At 38.6% G+C, this 16,674-nt stretch overlaps 1 protein-coding gene across 1 annotated transcript; it reads right to left on the bottom strand.

Moving 5' to 3' along the window:
• Window positions 1-9,055: 9,055 nt before the first annotated feature.
• On the bottom strand, window positions 9,056-13,359 carry LOC107799850 (UV-B-induced protein At3g17800, chloroplastic). The gene is made up of 2 exons (XM_016622991.2): window positions 12,864-13,359; window positions 9,056-10,059 (listed from the first exon to the last, which is right to left on the bottom strand). Exons 1-2 carry the CDS (start codon window positions 13,220-13,222, stop codon window positions 9,258-9,260), a joined length of 1,161 nt encoding a protein of 386 aa, XP_016478477.1. The 5' UTR covers window positions 13,223-13,359; the 3' UTR covers window positions 9,056-9,257.
• Between the last annotated feature and the right edge of the window lie 3,315 nt (window positions 13,360-16,674).

The following is a 16,674-nucleotide window of genomic DNA, read 5'->3' as shown; positions in this document are numbered from 1 at the left end:
CAAATTTCTGAGCTCATTGTTCGCCATGGTTGTACATAAGATTTCTCACACAAGTTAGTAACACAGAAGGAAAATAAGATATTCCAAAAATAAACCCAAATATATAGCTAACACCGTTTTAACTTCCGACAACAACACCAAAAATTGATCCACGTCTAATCCGCACTCAATAGTGAATGAAAACGGTCGTTGGAAGAATAGTACCCAACAAGAGTCGGGGTCGATTTCCACAGGGATTTACTAGGGGTGTTAGGAGTATACACTTGATGAAAGCGAAAGGAATAGCTAAATTGCACTTCCACAAAAGGTTTTGATTTCTATTTCTAATTTTACTCTAGAAATTATAAGCTAAGAAAGAAACTAGAAGCTAATCATTGTTTTTGGTGTTTTTCCAAATAATTAAAAAGCCTAGGGATGTGACCATAACCTAGGTGTTCGCCTAATGGGTAAAATACGTTAATATTTATTTTGTTGATTGGGGTATATTATAGCTCTTAACTCTACGTTACCCACTCAATACCTCTCGGTCAAAGAGTGATTTTGCCCAATTTGGCTATCTCAAGTCCAAATGGGCATCAAACAAGATAGTTGATATGAGCTCAAGTTGGGTTCTCACTATCTCTAGTTTGAACCCTTTAATTAGGCTAATCAAACCTTCAATTGGCCCAATTCCTTGTTAGCCAAGTTATCCTAGACTAGGTCCCTCTTTCTCAAGTAGAGATTAAGTCAAAAAGGCATGAATCAATATTTGCAACCATTAATTCTAAAATTAAAGCATAAACTAAGCTAAATAATCAACACCCAATCATAAACAAGCATTAAATTAAGTAATAAGTACCCATAAGGTTTACACACTAGGGTTGGGTCACAACCCTAGTAAAAATCTAGCTAATCATAGTGGGAATTGAAGAAATAAAGAAGAAATGCTAATTAAACTCATAATCTAAGATTGAAATGATAAAATATAATGTTTAAACACTAAAATAGTCACAAACTTCCTAAAATGGCAAAATGTAACGGCTACAGCACCTCAAACTTCGAAACTTGACCTAAAAATGTGAAACTCGTCTATTTATAGTGGCCCAAAATTCGCTGACAAAAATGCCCCTCGAGAGGTTCTGCGGTCGCACAATTCTATGTGAGCTCCGCAGATTTCTTCAGTTGCAAGATCTTGGATTCTTCAGTTGCAAGATTGCGGATGCAAAGCATCTTCTGCGGATACGAAGCATCTTCTGTGGCCGCACTTTAGCAAGGCTTCAGGACTTGGTCTTTTGCACACTCTCTGAACTTTAAATCATTTGTCAGTGCAGACCTTGTTCTGTGGCCGCATAATTCATGAGTGCTCCGCACATTGGCCAAATTCCTGTTGGGCTCTTTCACTTGATCTACGGTCAGATGGAATTCGGCGGTCCGCACTTTCTTATGCGAACCGCACTTCTTTAGTTATGCGCCCTTTCGTGCCTTGTGATTGGGAACACTCTTTTTTGATTTGGAATGCATCATGGGAGACCAAACTTCCAACATTCTTGTAGTTTGCACACTTTCATTAGTTTTGGGAACATAAATCAATACTTTCAGACTAAAACAAAAGCAAAAAGATGCTAATAAGTAATCAAAACCCCCACTTATCAGGGACTTGGTGTTGAGGAAAGTAACATTACACACCCTAAACCCGAATGAAGGGAAGCTCGGACCGAATTGGGAAGGACCATATCTAGTCATCGAAATTACCGGCAAAGGCTCATACAAACTCGAAGCAAGAAACGGTGTGCAACTACCGAACAACTTGAACGTGACACACTTAAAGCGATACTACTGCTAATGTACGATCTCAATTACTCTTCAATCATGTTATGAATCGGCTAACACTTGTAGGAAATGACCAAGGATGGATGTGGATATTAGGTTTGAAAGCACGCGTTGCACTCTTTTACCCTTGAACCGATTTTGTCCCAAAATGGGTTTTTCGGCAAGTTTTTTAACGAGGCAACAGTAAAACGTGCTAACTTAGATTTGAAGACCGGTCTCAAATCGGAGTCAATGATCGTTCACTTCATCTCAGCGTTGGGTCAGCGATAGATGTAGTCGATGGGGTAGAGGTTCTGCAGATACTCGTCTAGCTCCTCATTCCGAGCCCTCTCAAACTGGACCTCGAATACTGGGGGTCATTACCCTCAGATTAAGGTTTTTAGCAAGGAAAAAAGAATAACTTTGTATGCTAGAAGCTAAGGCTTGGTGGTTAGGATTCACTGTAAGGGCCAAACGGTCGTGTGAACCGTGCTCACATAGTCCACTCTAGCCATGATACAAGTTTTTATGCGCTTTCGATCATGTACTTTACACACTGGAAAATGAAAGAAAGTTCCGCCTTGCTATTACACATTTTATTGCCTCTTAAATTCCTAAGAGCCCAGAGGCTACCCCTACTCGGGGACTATCGAGCCAAGGGCTCCTACTCGACGACTATCGTCCGAAGAAAGTTCGGACAACCCGGACTACCAAATTCGGAGGCACCAAAGCTAATAGGCGGTGCCCAAATGCAAAAGGTTACGGACACACTAAAAATGCCTCAGAGATGTCCGAAGCTCGTAATAAAAAATTAAGGCCTTTATAAGAACCCGAAACCTGCTAAAAGTTTACCCTCGGCAAAACCATCGTCTAAAATCACTTAAGCATCTTGAAAAACTTTTGGTCACACCGAGTTTTCAAAGCCTCGAGCGAACAAAGTTATATTAAGGTCAGGATCCGTTCGGACCTCCGAAAAATGAACGCCCCATAACTACACTCGACTCTATGCTAAGGCATCAAAAACATTACATGAATAGAAATTATGAAAAAATGCTAGAAAAGTAAATACACGATATTGCCAGAAAGGGAAAATTTCATATATATTCCGGAATATATTTAAAAAGGCCCAATAAAAACGGCCTCAAAATAAACAAAAAATATATATACATAAGACATAAACTAAAAAAGTACTAAGGCACCTACGCCTGGCCTTCACCGGGGACCGACTCATCGCCAGAACCGTTGGAGCCTTCGGATCCCTCGGCACCTTTAGGCTCGTAAAGCTCCTTCGCCTCGGCCTCGAGCTTTTTGGCTTTATCGATCTCAGCCGACAGTTCAAAACCTCGAGCATGAATCTCTTCGAGGGTCTCTCTTCAGGACAACTGCTTCATATATCCGGCCTTTGCCTTCAGGTGGGTCTCGACTGCCTCCACATCAACCTTGTGTTGGGCCACCATTTCTTTGGCATCAGTGGAGGTTGTGTCAAATTTGGACTTCACTGCCTCATATTCTCTACCGAGGGTGTCCCCCTCTGCGACGGCCGAGCTCAGTTGTGCTCGGAGATCATCATTCAGCTGAGACTATTTGCCAGCCTTGTCCTTCACCACCCGGAGATGGTTCTTAAGCGATGCCAGCTCCGCCTTAGAGGTTTCCTTCTCCGAATCCAGCAGGTCCATTTTGCTTTTCCACCCATCAGCCATGGCCTGGACCTCGTTCATCTCGGTTCAGAGCTGGTCGATCAGGTCATTCTTCTGTTGGACCTGCGAGGTTGTGTTGTTAGACACCATGACTAGCTCCTTGTTTTTAGCTTCAAAGATCTTTACCTTTTCAACTAGGTCGGCATGTTCCCGCTTCAGGGTCGAAGCTTTCTTCTGAGCCTTGTCCAGCTCGGCCTGAATGTCCTTGACGGCCCTAAACCGTTGCTCACTGAGAAATATGTACATATCTTTCTTCCGGACCTGCTCTTTGAGCTCGAACTCGATCTGGCTGATTTCAAAGCGATACCGGAGGAAGCTCTCATGGTGAAGCACTGAGGCCTATAAAACAACGAAAATGGTAAGAGACATCAAAACTTAAGCAAAATTAACAAGGGAGTGTAGAAGTGTTGATGCCTTACCCGGTTCTACGCATGCTGCACCTTGTTGAAGAGACTTGACGTGCCCACCTCGTTCATCTTTGCCTGGTCCTCCTCGGTCACAAGGCATCAGATATAGCTGGCTATGCCCACTGGAGCATATAGAACCCGAGCATCCTCCGGAACCGTAAGAATGACTGTTCTCTTGTGGCCGGGGTCCATGCTCAGTGCGGGAAACTCTTTCACCAGTTTTGGGCTTGAACTTGGCCCTCCCGTTTCCGAGCGCACGTCCTTCTTCGGGATTTCTAGGTCGCCCAGCCCAAAACACTCTTCCAAAGTAGACATGTCCACGCCATCGAAGAAGGAGTAGAGAGGGTCATCTACACCGTGAACTCTTTCGCTTGACTTTTCCTTACCCGCTTGGGCCTCTTCAAGCAAGGACTCGGTATAGGAGGGCATCTCGATGATGTCTATCACACCGATCGCCTCCTTCGAAACTAAAATGGCTTCTCGGGAGGACATAACCCCCGTCTCCACTTCGGCCTCTCGGGTTGGAAGGGGATCGGCCTCGTGGCTCCTTTCCTCGGTTGCTGCTTGCTCCCCGGCAGGGGTCGATCCATGAGAGACAAAGATGTTGTTTTCTTCAGACTCATCCCTGAGCGGGGAAAGCGAGTCAGAGTCCGTACCCGGGACTTAGTATTCTTTTTGGGCTTACAAGTATGGGTGGTAGCCCTCTTTTTATCCTCACCTCGGGATGCATAGAGCCCGAGGACTTTCTTTTTATCTTCTTCTCCCCCACAGTAGCCCCGAACTGTCCCGTAACAGAGGGATCAACAGATAAGGACGCATCCTCATCCCTTCAAGTGGCCTAAGTTCAGTGGTCTTAGGCAAACCTGCGAAGGAAAGGGAAAAAAGTCAGTATTATTTAAATTTGGGGCGTAGTAATAACTATTCATGGGAAAGCCTTACCATGAGAACGGGCCTCCCATCTGCCCTTCGAAAGTTTGTGCCACACTCGCTCGAAGTATGACATCTGCTTGCAGATTCCTTCAATCCATTCCTTGAGCTGGAGGACCGTATTGGGAACCCGGGCAACAAGTGCACGACCATAAATACTAGTGATGAGAAAGGAAATAAAGGAAAATTGACACTTAAGGAATGGCTACACTTACGAGATGCATTTCACTTCTCAGGGAATGGAAAGAACTCGGGAGGGATTAGATCTTCAGTTTTTACCCGAACAAAATGCCTATGCCAACCTCAGTCCCAATCTTCATCGATGCTCAAAAAGGGATCCTTGCTGGCCCGGCGAACAAGCTTGATTAGTCCCCCTCGGAAAGTTCGGGGACTGGGTAGACTAAGTAGGTGATTGAGGGTGAACTGAGGAGATTCGGTGTTGTTCACAAAATAACGTAGGAGGACCACGATCCTCCAAAGATACAGGTAGATTTGCCCGAGGCACACCTCGTACTTCTTACAATAGGCCAGAACTACTGGGTCTATCGGGCCCGGCGTGAAGAAGTAAGTGTAAACACTTAAATACCCCTCCACATAGGTAGTAATATCGTCCTTAGGCCCGGGGACTATGACGTCCTTGTCTTCCCATTTACAGTCCTCTCAGACTATAGGAAGGGTATCTTCGATAATGGAGCATATGTATCTCCATGATCCTTCCCCGATTGAACAACCTCGAGTATAAAGCTTTTCATGGGGGGCTCTGGGGCCGCGTCGGGAGCAACCACCTCGGCATCTATGGCCGGGTGGGAAGATGAAGAGGCAGCCTGCTGAGGAACTAATTTGGAAGTCTTAGCCATCGTGATCTGGAAAGTATAAAGATTTGAAGGAAAAGTATGAAGGTTTGAATGAACAAGTATGAAGGTTGAAGAAAAGAGTATGAAGGTAGGTAGAAATCTAAGAACAATTATGAAGATTTGAAGATCAAAGATGAAGATATGAAGATTTGAAAGAGTTGAAAGCCGCTAGAGAATTCGAAGGTAAAAGATAGGATCGGAAAGTAGAAGAAGGTCGAAGCTTTTATAGGAGAAAATGTAATCAATACGCGACGTTTCACATTTGGAGGCGACCAGCCTATGATCGACACGTGTCCGAAGTTAGAACGACGCGACTAATGGGACGTTTCGGCTTATTCATCATCTCAGTTGTAACATACGAAGGAAGGAACAGGGGTTCATCTATCGTTTCCCATCGTTTCGGCGAACCTACTCTCTAAGAAACAAAGGAACTATCTGTATACAGGTGAACTCGAGGTTAGCACACACCCCGACTTCTCGGTAAGTCAAATAAAGTAAGAGTATGAATGTATGAGATCGAGATCGAATCTAGAAACTCTTTGAATCGAGGCTGGAACGGGGTACTCGCCACCGAGCCTGACAAGACAACACTCCCCGAACCCAGAACGAACTCCAAGACCTCCGAAAGCACTACAAACGGTTGCCCACGACTAACAGAGGGCCGTGATATCCGCACCCAACCGGATATCACGGCGCGGATCTTGCTTGTTATCGATATTGTATCAGTAATTGACGAGAAAGGAGAATTTTTACCTTTTTTAGAATTGTACTAGGGATGAAACTCTCCTACTATATAAAGCAGAAGCTTTTTATTCAATAGACACATTGTAACATGCATATCAAGGCAATACAACTTATTTCTCTGCTTTCTAGCTATTGAAAAGTTTTTATTTTAATAATAGTTCTTCACATACATTTGGCTTCGAATCGAGGGTCCGGTCGAGTACAAAACTATTGTGCAGCCTTAATCTGACCCCGACCTTAACGTCACTACTGGTTTGGTTATTCATTTTATCTTTAATTCGTTTATCTAGCATTCTTGATTACTTGTGTTGAATCAATCCATATATTCTTTAAACTGCGTACAAATTTAATTGTTATCCGTTTTAAGGGTAAAAAAATAGTGCAGTGAGATTGATGGCCTACTACCAACTAAAAGATGTTGTCAATGCATGGTTTGAGACACTCAAGGACGAGCAACCACACGACGCTCCACCCATGACTTGGAAAGAGTTTACTTAAGTGTTCATTGACAGGTTCGTTTCACTCGAATTGCCAGCGTCATATGCAGTCCACTTTGAGAATTTGAGACAGGGACCCATGAGCGTGCTTGAGTATTCACTAATCACTTACATGAGACATCAAGTTACATTAATTGTCTTTATGTCTTTATTGTATTGTAAGAATTACTTATATTGCACTCAATCCGATGTTAGCTTCTTATGTTTTGTAATGAAGAAAAAATCTTATCAATATCTGGGGTCCATATTTTATCTTGCATTGTTTTTGTTTTTACATGCTTCATGTCTGATTTATGTAAGTATCGTCATGAGATTTCTAACACATGATTTCCCAAATACCCTTCCTCATTCTGCTTCAATCTTCTTGGGCTATTTTTCTGACTCTTTAGCCCAAGAACAATGCAAAATCATTGATTACACCACTTTCCTCATTCAAAAAGTAGCACTATTTTGTAATAGAATGAAGTCGAACATTCTTGAACTACTCTGTACTAAGATTAATGTGTTCATAGTGTAATTTCTAGGATCAAGTGTTGCTCTGCATTGATTTGTTGCAAGCAGCTATGCTCCAATTTATGCAGATACCAACCAAAGGTTTTGATTGTACCTTGCAATTGTGCTTTTGTCACATTAGCAATTCAAGTGGATGCAAGCCATTAGTCAGAAATCAGCTCGAGTTATCATTTTTGTATAGTTTAATAGCTACAAACACATAGTTTTAATGTATGTACGCAATTAATATTTTTATATTTAAGTCTGTAATTTGACTGATTCCAGAATATATAAATAGTGCAATTATGTCTATGTGAAAAGGATTTAAACAACTAATCAAAGAACTCAAAATTGAAGTCTAAATAAATTACTAATTTTTATCTCCTCGTACAAAGTCAAATTCTCAATTTCCCCTTGGATTTTTCTTAGGGGTGAAGCTAAGCCTAATTAAGCATTCTGAATGACATATTTCACAGCATCCATGTAGTTCTTCAACAACGCTTCCACAATCTTACTAATCATCTGTTGTAGCCCTTCAAAAACCTCCAACAATTCCTTTGACAACTCTTCTGATGGAGTTTTCAACTTCTCTATGACTTCTCCCGCGGCTGAGATCATAGCAGACGAACCCTCTACGAGGCTTTTCTTGAGAAGATCAAAGAAAGAAGATGCTGCAGCACTGAGCAGTTGTAACAAAAGATCCAGCACATATTCAAGGCATGCTTTGACGGCATCTCCTACAGCTTGCAATCCAGATTGAATGGCGTCGCCAGGAACTTTTAGTGCTTGGATCATGAACACGAATGCATAGGATGTAGAGAAAAACAAGCGAATGATGAGGCTGATTAACGTACCTAAGGTTGAGAATACCGTGTTCAAGAAGAGAAGCGCCATTTAAACAGGAGAAGAAGGATGAGAAAACAGGAAACATAAACGTATTGATGATTTAAATAGTTTGGGTAATTAATAAGTTGGTTGAGTTCGTGCGATTAGTTTATACGGTTTAAGTATACAGGATAGAGATATAGTAGTTGTCCACACATTTTAGCAACACAAAGTCAAGTCGTTAAGGAAAGCTAATAATACCAAATGGAAGATGCTAACTAATTTGAAAAGGCAATTCAGAAAAGAGCTTTAGTTTAGGTTTTTGTTTAGAGATTGACCAAGTGAATAAATAAGCATTTATCAGGTATTAAGGCTTAAAATACTCGTACCACCACCTACTGCTGCATTTCTTAATTCTTAAACCAGAGTTACTTATTGTGCAAGAAGGGGGCTGCCAATTGAAACATTTGGAAAAATGCCACCCTCAAAACCATGTAGGAAAGGAGGAAAGAGTAAAGCAAACGCAGTTGTCAACTCTTCGTGCCTCCAGCATCTCATTACAAATCTTCTGCTGGTTGTTAACCATCGGCAAGAGCGGGTCAACTCTCTTAAATATTGAAGAGATGCAAGAACAATATATACGATCGAGATTCCTCTGCATTGGTTGACTTGTATGAGGATCATCTCAACCTCCATATGTTCATCCTTTTAACAATCCGAGTGGGAATCACAGCTGCAGTCACTGGACACAGACTTCCTGTCTTCAAATATATTTGACCTAGTCCTATAAAACCATATTGCTAATACAGGCAAAAACTAAAGGGTTTGGCCACACATCAATATACAAAATCATGAAACTGCTTTACATTATTCATGATTTATTTACATAACATGGATGACACTCTATACAACTCAAATTTACAAAGCAAATCCTCTGATAATGCACATCAGAGAACAATTTCTTTGGTATTAGATACATGAAAGATTCTATATAGTATATACATATATGATAACCTCAGTAGATAGTTAGTTCTCCTTCAGCTGATACACAGTCCTAATGTATTCTTCTGCATCCCAAAGGAAAGAACCGAAAGCAATAGCCTCCAAAACAATTCTCTTCAAACTTGCCAATGATGTAGAAATTACTCCACCACTCGCGATTAGACCCGTCTTTTCATCACCAAAGAGTGCATAAATATGCTTCTCAATCAGATTCAGGGCCTCCTTGGATTTTGGTTTTGCACACATTTGCAATGTTTCTGCATCAAAACTCATCACATAATACTTCAGTTTTTCTTGCTTTTTTTCCCGAACAAGTGGTATTCGGCCCACTGATGTAGATCGTGTGCCACTGATGCGACCAAAGGGAACAGTCTCTGATCCTAAGGACCGCAACTCTGAAAGTAAGAGCTGGCTGGAACCAGCAATACCAAGGTCCCGGTTGATGTGATCAACTTTCTGTTCTAAATGGTGCCTCAAGGAAGCCGACTTCAAAAAATATCCAAATAAAACAGAAGCAGCATATACTCGACAGAGCTGGAGTTTTTGTACTTTAGTAGGGGCCCAATTGTCGGTCACGTTTGACTTTTCTTTCCATCCTAGAACAATGGTAAGATGTTCCCTAACCATTTCCAGCACTTCGCAGCTATGGATAGACTCAAGTTCCCAGTCCCTGCAAGGCCATATCTCAAGTCTGCCATTGTACATGCATTTCGAAAGCTTGGGAACCAAGTGCACTCTGATTCCAGAGAACTTGTAAGATATTAGAATGTACATAATGTCTTCGACGGAAGCTTGACATTCCAGCTCTTTTACTTCAGCTATTCTCCTGGCATAACATCATATTCAAATTTCAGTAAATCTAGTACAGGAGAGACTAGATAGTCTATATCTAGATGAACAAGTATCAGGTAATCTAACGATGAATCGTCCAAACAACTACTCCTACCATCATTGTGCCGCAACCAGCATTTACATACTATTTTAATCATTTCGATGATGAGTTAGACACCTAAATAATGGCTATATCAGCTCCCGCAGGTGGTTCCGTTTAATAGTTGCATTCCTCACATAAGTGTTGCAAAAGTAAAATAGAATGAAGAGCAAAATCAAGCAAACATACTTTTCCATGACATTTTAAAAGCTGTCCTAACTTTTTAAAACATTTTTTTGGTTGATAACCGTAGTGTCCGGGCAAGTTTGCGCGCATCTCGACTAGTTCCACAAGGTACCTGCTACCTCCCACCAGCACAGGTACCAGACAATTTTGTCCACCAAGACTTAGAAAGATGGGAAGAAATCACCTAGTGTTTTTGCCTTCAGATTTGAACCTGAGATATTTTTTAACTTTATCCTCCTTTACTTTTCATGACTAGTCAAGAAAGCTTTCAAAATGTCATAAAAAATGTCATCATACTTTTCCATGACATTTTAAAAGATGCCCTGACTTTCTTGAACTTTATCCTCCTCTACTTTTCATTGACTAGTCAAAAAAGCTTTCAAATGTCATCAAAAGAGTGAGGTTGTTCAATTTTGATTTTTTTTCTTTTGATAAGGTAATTGTTCAATTTTTCTTTCCTGTCCCTATCTAAACGCATTGCTGCATCCCTCCCTCCTAGCATTTCTCTAGTATATGTGCTATCCCAGAACATGTCATGCCATTAGATGAACGCACACATAAGCTTGCAGCCAAGACCTACTCTTGAACACGCCTCAAGAACTGATACCAAGCGACAAGCAATATTTTAATCAGTAAGCAGCAAGCAAATCTAGTGCATACAGAAAACGATATCAAAATCTACTGCATACAGAAAACAAGGAACTGTTATGTATGTTGGAATATACTATAAGTCTTAGGCTGCAATATGTCCGACACCGTTATCTACTTGAAGATTCTCGTAAGGAAAGATGATATACATGGAGCATCTACAGTTCAAACGTCAAATTCAAATGTATTACTGCATGATACATGTCCATTTTGTAGGTTTATCTCAAGCTACAGGTTATTGCAATAAAAATGGACTTAACATCAGCATCCGACATCACATTTATCAACTCATGTCATCATTGGGTACCTCTATCCAAGTTTCAGAAAGTTCCATTCCTATTAAAATATTTCTGGGACTGCATAATCAATTAGCAAATTATTGCATCCTCAATTACAACTTTGCTAACGGCAGCTACAAATTAGTCCATATCTATAAGCAAATAATCTCCAACAATGACGTTGAGGATAATGACTGACTGAAGCAAAAGCTTCTCTTTATGATATTGCTTTGCCTTAAAAATGCGGTCTAAGGTAATGTAGTTCAAAGGCACTTACTGACACATGGTGATCTTTCTTCAACTGGAAAAAAAGAGCTTAATCAAACCAAACCAAGAAACTCATATGCTATTATAATTTGACACAAAATAGTAATTGAAAGTTTCTATTGCACCTCATCCTGTCCATTCTGATGGCATCAGCACAAGAAATTCATCTCAACTGCGCCAGGTATCTCAGGAACCAATAATTGAACGAAGATAAAGATGAAACATACTCAACCTTCTTAACATTTTTAAGAGAATAGTCGATAGAATCTTTCAAAATGTGGAAGAGGAAGGTGGATAGAGCTGAATTATGGATTTTCTTTTATAAGTAGAGCTAAATTATGGATTTAGAGAGAGAGAGAGATTAAATTGGTTTATTCAACTTCAAGTAAATATTTAAGTACGTGTATATATCTCCCAACTCTTTCATTAATTTAGTGGTTGGTTGAGTTTTTGTTCGTAGTAAGTTTTGATCCAAGCCTCCAGCAACTGTTGTCCAAGTCTATCCAGTTGAATCCTCCTCTTAACATGTAACACCCAATAAATCAAGGATTTGGTAAATAATCGTTCCTATTACTCTCTACCATTATATTCAGTATCTAAAACAAAGAAACCGACACTTATATGCGAGATTCAGAAATTTTATGTACCTAAGAAACAAAATCACTGAATGTACTACCTACCCAAATTCATGTAAACAAGTCTATTTCAGTCTTATATTCTTCAGGTTTACACTACAAGTACATTTTTATCTCTAGATTTCCAATCTTCAAGAGAAGAGAGGCAGTGGAGTTACACTGGTCTACAACAGAACTTAAGAAAGTTGAATGCTGCACTGAGCCTTTGCCCTTTAACCTTTAAACTAAATAACTACAAAAAAAACATGGATAGGAAATTAGTGAAAATAAGAACTACAGAGATAATTGAAACACTAAAGGGTGTGGCCGAGCAGTCACCGAAGCTAAAATGGATATCTCATCCGGCCTTGTAGACAGAGTTAGCTGCTATATGGGTTATCTTTAATTGCTGGTCCCAAGCACCAATCAACTATCTAAAGATTATACAAATAACCCCATAAGTATAGGGATTCATACAGCCAACCTATGTTGTTCTGATACACCCGTGTCGGATCCTCGAAAAATACATACTTTTTGGAGGATCCGACTATATTTTCGGAGCAGCCAATTTGTTGTTGTAGTAGGGGACAATCAAAGATAACAAAGCCAAGTAGTTACATAAAGTATCAAAAAAGGAAAAAGCAAAGTGATAAGCACCGCAAACAGGAGATATATTGAAAAAGAAAGAAAAAAAATTAGCACGAACCTATGGAGAAAAGCTTCATCAGAGCCGAAGCTGAGATACATCCGAGCCAGAGCTTGATCTCGGTCATACGCTAAGTGCTCCAACTGTTTCTGAACAGCGACATGAAAGTTGTTGCGATCATTCAGAAGCACAGTGCTCAACAACCTCCCCGTCGGTGTTGTCGGTTCTAGCGGTGCGTTTAAACCACTGAATTCACACTTACTACTACGACTATTACCACTGGCCACTACAGTCAACAATCTCCTACAACCAACAGAAGAAGGGGTTGATGATGAGAATGATGATAGCAAAGTAGTCTTCACCTTAAAAGGTAAAGATTGGTGAAGGCAAATTTTGGTATAGGAGAGGCCACAGTCCATTCAACAAGCTATTGGCTAATACCCTGTTTGAAAAATTAGTACTGAGTAGGAAACAGAGAGAGTTTATTTTAATATAAGATTTTGTTTGATAATTTTGGTATGGGGATTGAGGAGATAAGTGGAGACAACAGTTATACAAAGTGGGAGAGGATAAGGACGGTGACTTATCCTAATCAGGCTTCATTTATGGCCCACTTGCAAAAAAGTAAACATATACTCCTACTCTTGTGATTGGGTCCCAGAAGAAAAACAGAAACCAGTGGTGTATAGGAAAGTTATCTCTATTTTAGATAGGGATGTTTAACGGGCGAGGTGGCCCGCGTTGGACATAAAAAAAAATTAGTTTGCGGCCAGAGTTAGCAGGCTGTATTTTTTCGGGTTTTTTTTATCTGTCCAGATTCTAGCTTAAAGGGCTGTTAGCGGGCCGTGTATTTTTTTTAAAGTAAATTTTATTTTTCTTATTCAATGTTATTGATACTTAAGTGTTTGCAAATTTTTAAGGCTTAGAATTAAACTTTAAAGTTTAAAATTTTAAATTTAAAATTTGAATTTTATAATTTTAAAATTGAAATTTGAAAGTAAGTGGCTACAAAAAATTATTTAATAAGACCAATAGGCAATATGTAAGGATCAAGCTCCGTAGACTTTCATTTGATATTTTTATTGAATAATATATAATACTTCAAATTAAGTTGCAAGTTCTTTTTTGATTTTGTTATTTTTGAACTTGCAAATTAAAAGTTTACAACAATTATAAAAAAAAGAATAGTACATCAGATGCTTTGCATCATTTTTGTAAGTTCATCCATGTCAACATGAGGTTCTTGGTTTCCGGCATTGGTTGAATCAGAACCATAAACCATTATATCTCCAATTTCTTGGTCCTCCACTTCATCTACCTCGCCACGCCTTTGATTTCGCCGTTCTGATCTTATCCAATCTCTGAAGCACACTAGAATTTCCAAAGCGTTGCTACAGAAGAAGGAATATTTGCATCTACAACAGAAGAAGCATCAACAATGTTAGCATAATAATTATATAATGTTTCCAAATGTTTGTGTAGATCAAAAATACAAGTGTCAATATCAGGAGTTTCAGTTGGTCCAATATCCATATAAGAATATAAAGCAGTGATTAATTGGCGACAAGTGGCCATTTTGATAGAAGGGTTTAAAATAGTACCAATTAGGTAAATAGGGGGAATTAGGTAGAAATATTTTTTAAACTTATCTAGCATAGATTCAACAACAGAAGTATATCCTTCTTTCTTCTTCAAATTATGTAATAAAAGAGAAATTTCAGCAATATGAACTAAACCATTTGCAATAGTAGGATAATTTACAATATTTTAATTTGACCGTTGGCAACGGTCCCCAAAAAAAAGTTAAAAAATGGGCTGAACCGGGTTGTAGCCCATTAAAAATCCGTTAACGGGTTAACGAGCTTAGCGGGTTCCGGTGCACCGATATCAAAAAACTGTTCGTTTGAAACCCGCTCCCCGCCCAACCCGTCCTAGCCCGCCCCCCCACGCTACAGTACCGGGCTGATCCGGACTGACCCGGGTTATAAACGGGGCAGCCCGGCCCGATTAACAGGTATAAATTTAGAGAGAATATATGTACAGTAAAATAATTCAGATTCCACGAGATCCGTGGTATTCTATAGTTTTACTCGAGGGAAAAAAACGAGCTACATCTTTACTTATTTTATGGGTAAATTTCACAATATTCATATAATTATGATTTTTTTTTTCATTAAAGCCATATAACTTTGTTTTCTCACATAAAAATCATATAATTATAATTTTTTTTCACCAAAGTCATATAACTATGTTATCTCACTCAAAAATCATAAAACTTTTACTAACTCACACAAAAATATAGTGATCGACAAATATAATTTTTCAGTAGTATTTTCTTATTTTGTGATTTTTTATTTTTTTAATTTTCTGTCTAATAAATAATAATCCAATTAAAATCGGGGTGACCGAACCCGACCTGGCCCACCCGACCTAATATTCTCATATATATATATATCCTTAAAATAATACTAAAAGTAAATAGTAAATCCTTCAAAACATGATACTTTTATCTTTTATTTTTCTTTTCGAGATTTTTAAATTGATAGCATTTTAATTTCAAGTGATCTCTAATTATACCTTTTATTTCTTTGTTTTTTTGTCAGAATCTCATGCATTCCGAACTAAGTTTCTTATGGGGAAGAATTCACTTTTCCTATTATTTTAACTTACGTATATGAGTATTGGGTCAGGCTGGGTTGGGTTATTCCTATTTTAAGGGAAAAATATAAAATTAATCGGTCGGCCGAAAACTAATTGCAATATATATATATATATATATATATATATATATATATATATATATATAAAATATTTTATCAACTATTATTTTTGGGAGCGGCTAAAAATATACTCACATTTCTCCTATTATTATTGGATGATCAATTATTAGACTGAAAATTAAAAAATAAAAAAAAACTTAAAATAAGAAAATACTACCGAAAAATTTATTTTCCGAGCATTATGATTTTCGTGTGAGTTAGTGAAAGTTTTATGATTTTTGTGTGAGAAAACAAAGTTATATGACTTTGATGAAAAAAAGTCATAGTTATATGATTTTTGTGTGATAAAATAAAACTATATGATTTTGATGAAAAAAAGTTATAGTTATATGATTTTTGTGTGATAAAATAAAATTATATGACTTTGATGAATTCTATGTTTTTACTTGAGGGAAAAAAAGAGGTACATCTTTATTTTATGCATTCATTCCATTTTTATGGGTTTGGAACTAGAGTAACGCAAAATTTATTTCGAAAAATAATATTTAAAAAAAAAACAAATGTATATACAGTGCATGTTTGATTTGACTCGCATGCTTGACCAAGCATGCACTATACGAGCACTATACGAGCATGGCCAAGCGTCTCATGTTAACGAACGTTTGGTCATGTTTGATTCGTATACTTGCCATGCGTTATACAAGTCAAACATAACCAAACATTCGTGAGCCTGGACGTTTGATCACGCTCGTGTAGCACATGTCAGGCATGCACTATATGTATATTAGTTTTTTTTTTTTGGTCTAACATATGTATATTAGTTCTTCCTTCTCTTTTCGTATTACTTTAGTTTTTCGAGTTGAATTTTGTATTATCTTGGTTCCGGAATCCCATTTTTATATCCTTTGAATCTGCATGTAATTTCCTTTTCACCGCATCTCACTTTAGTCTAAACATTTTTTTACAGCTAGATTTGTTTACATTAACAATTGAATTACTAGGAAAAAAAAAATCTAACTGGATAAGACTATTCAAACCCACTCACAATAATTCAAATTGTTATCTCCTTTTTTTTGTTTGTAAGTAAAGAATTTTATTACCAAAGGAATATGTACAAGTATAACTGAAACTCTATAGTTGGACAGATGCCC

The sequence above is a fragment of the Nicotiana tabacum genome, chromosome 19, assembly GCF_000715075.1.
Source record: "Nicotiana tabacum cultivar K326 chromosome 19, ASM71507v2, whole genome shotgun sequence".
NCBI lineage: Eukaryota > Viridiplantae > Streptophyta > Magnoliopsida > Solanales > Solanaceae > Nicotiana > Nicotiana tabacum.
The sequence above is the reverse complement of the archived record's forward strand: the minus strand, read 5'-3'. Positions and strand labels throughout refer to the sequence as shown.

Excerpts from the sequence above, each read along its gene's own strand:
- LOC107799850 (XM_016622991.2), bottom strand. The coding sequence starts at position 13,222 with ATGGACTGTGGCCTCTCCTATACCAAAATTTGCCTTCACCAATCTTTA. Across the intron at positions 10,060-12,863 it reads GATGAAGCTTTTCTCCATAG|GAGAATAGCTGAAGTAAAAG; the intron begins GTTCGTGCTAAT and ends ATGTTATGCCAG.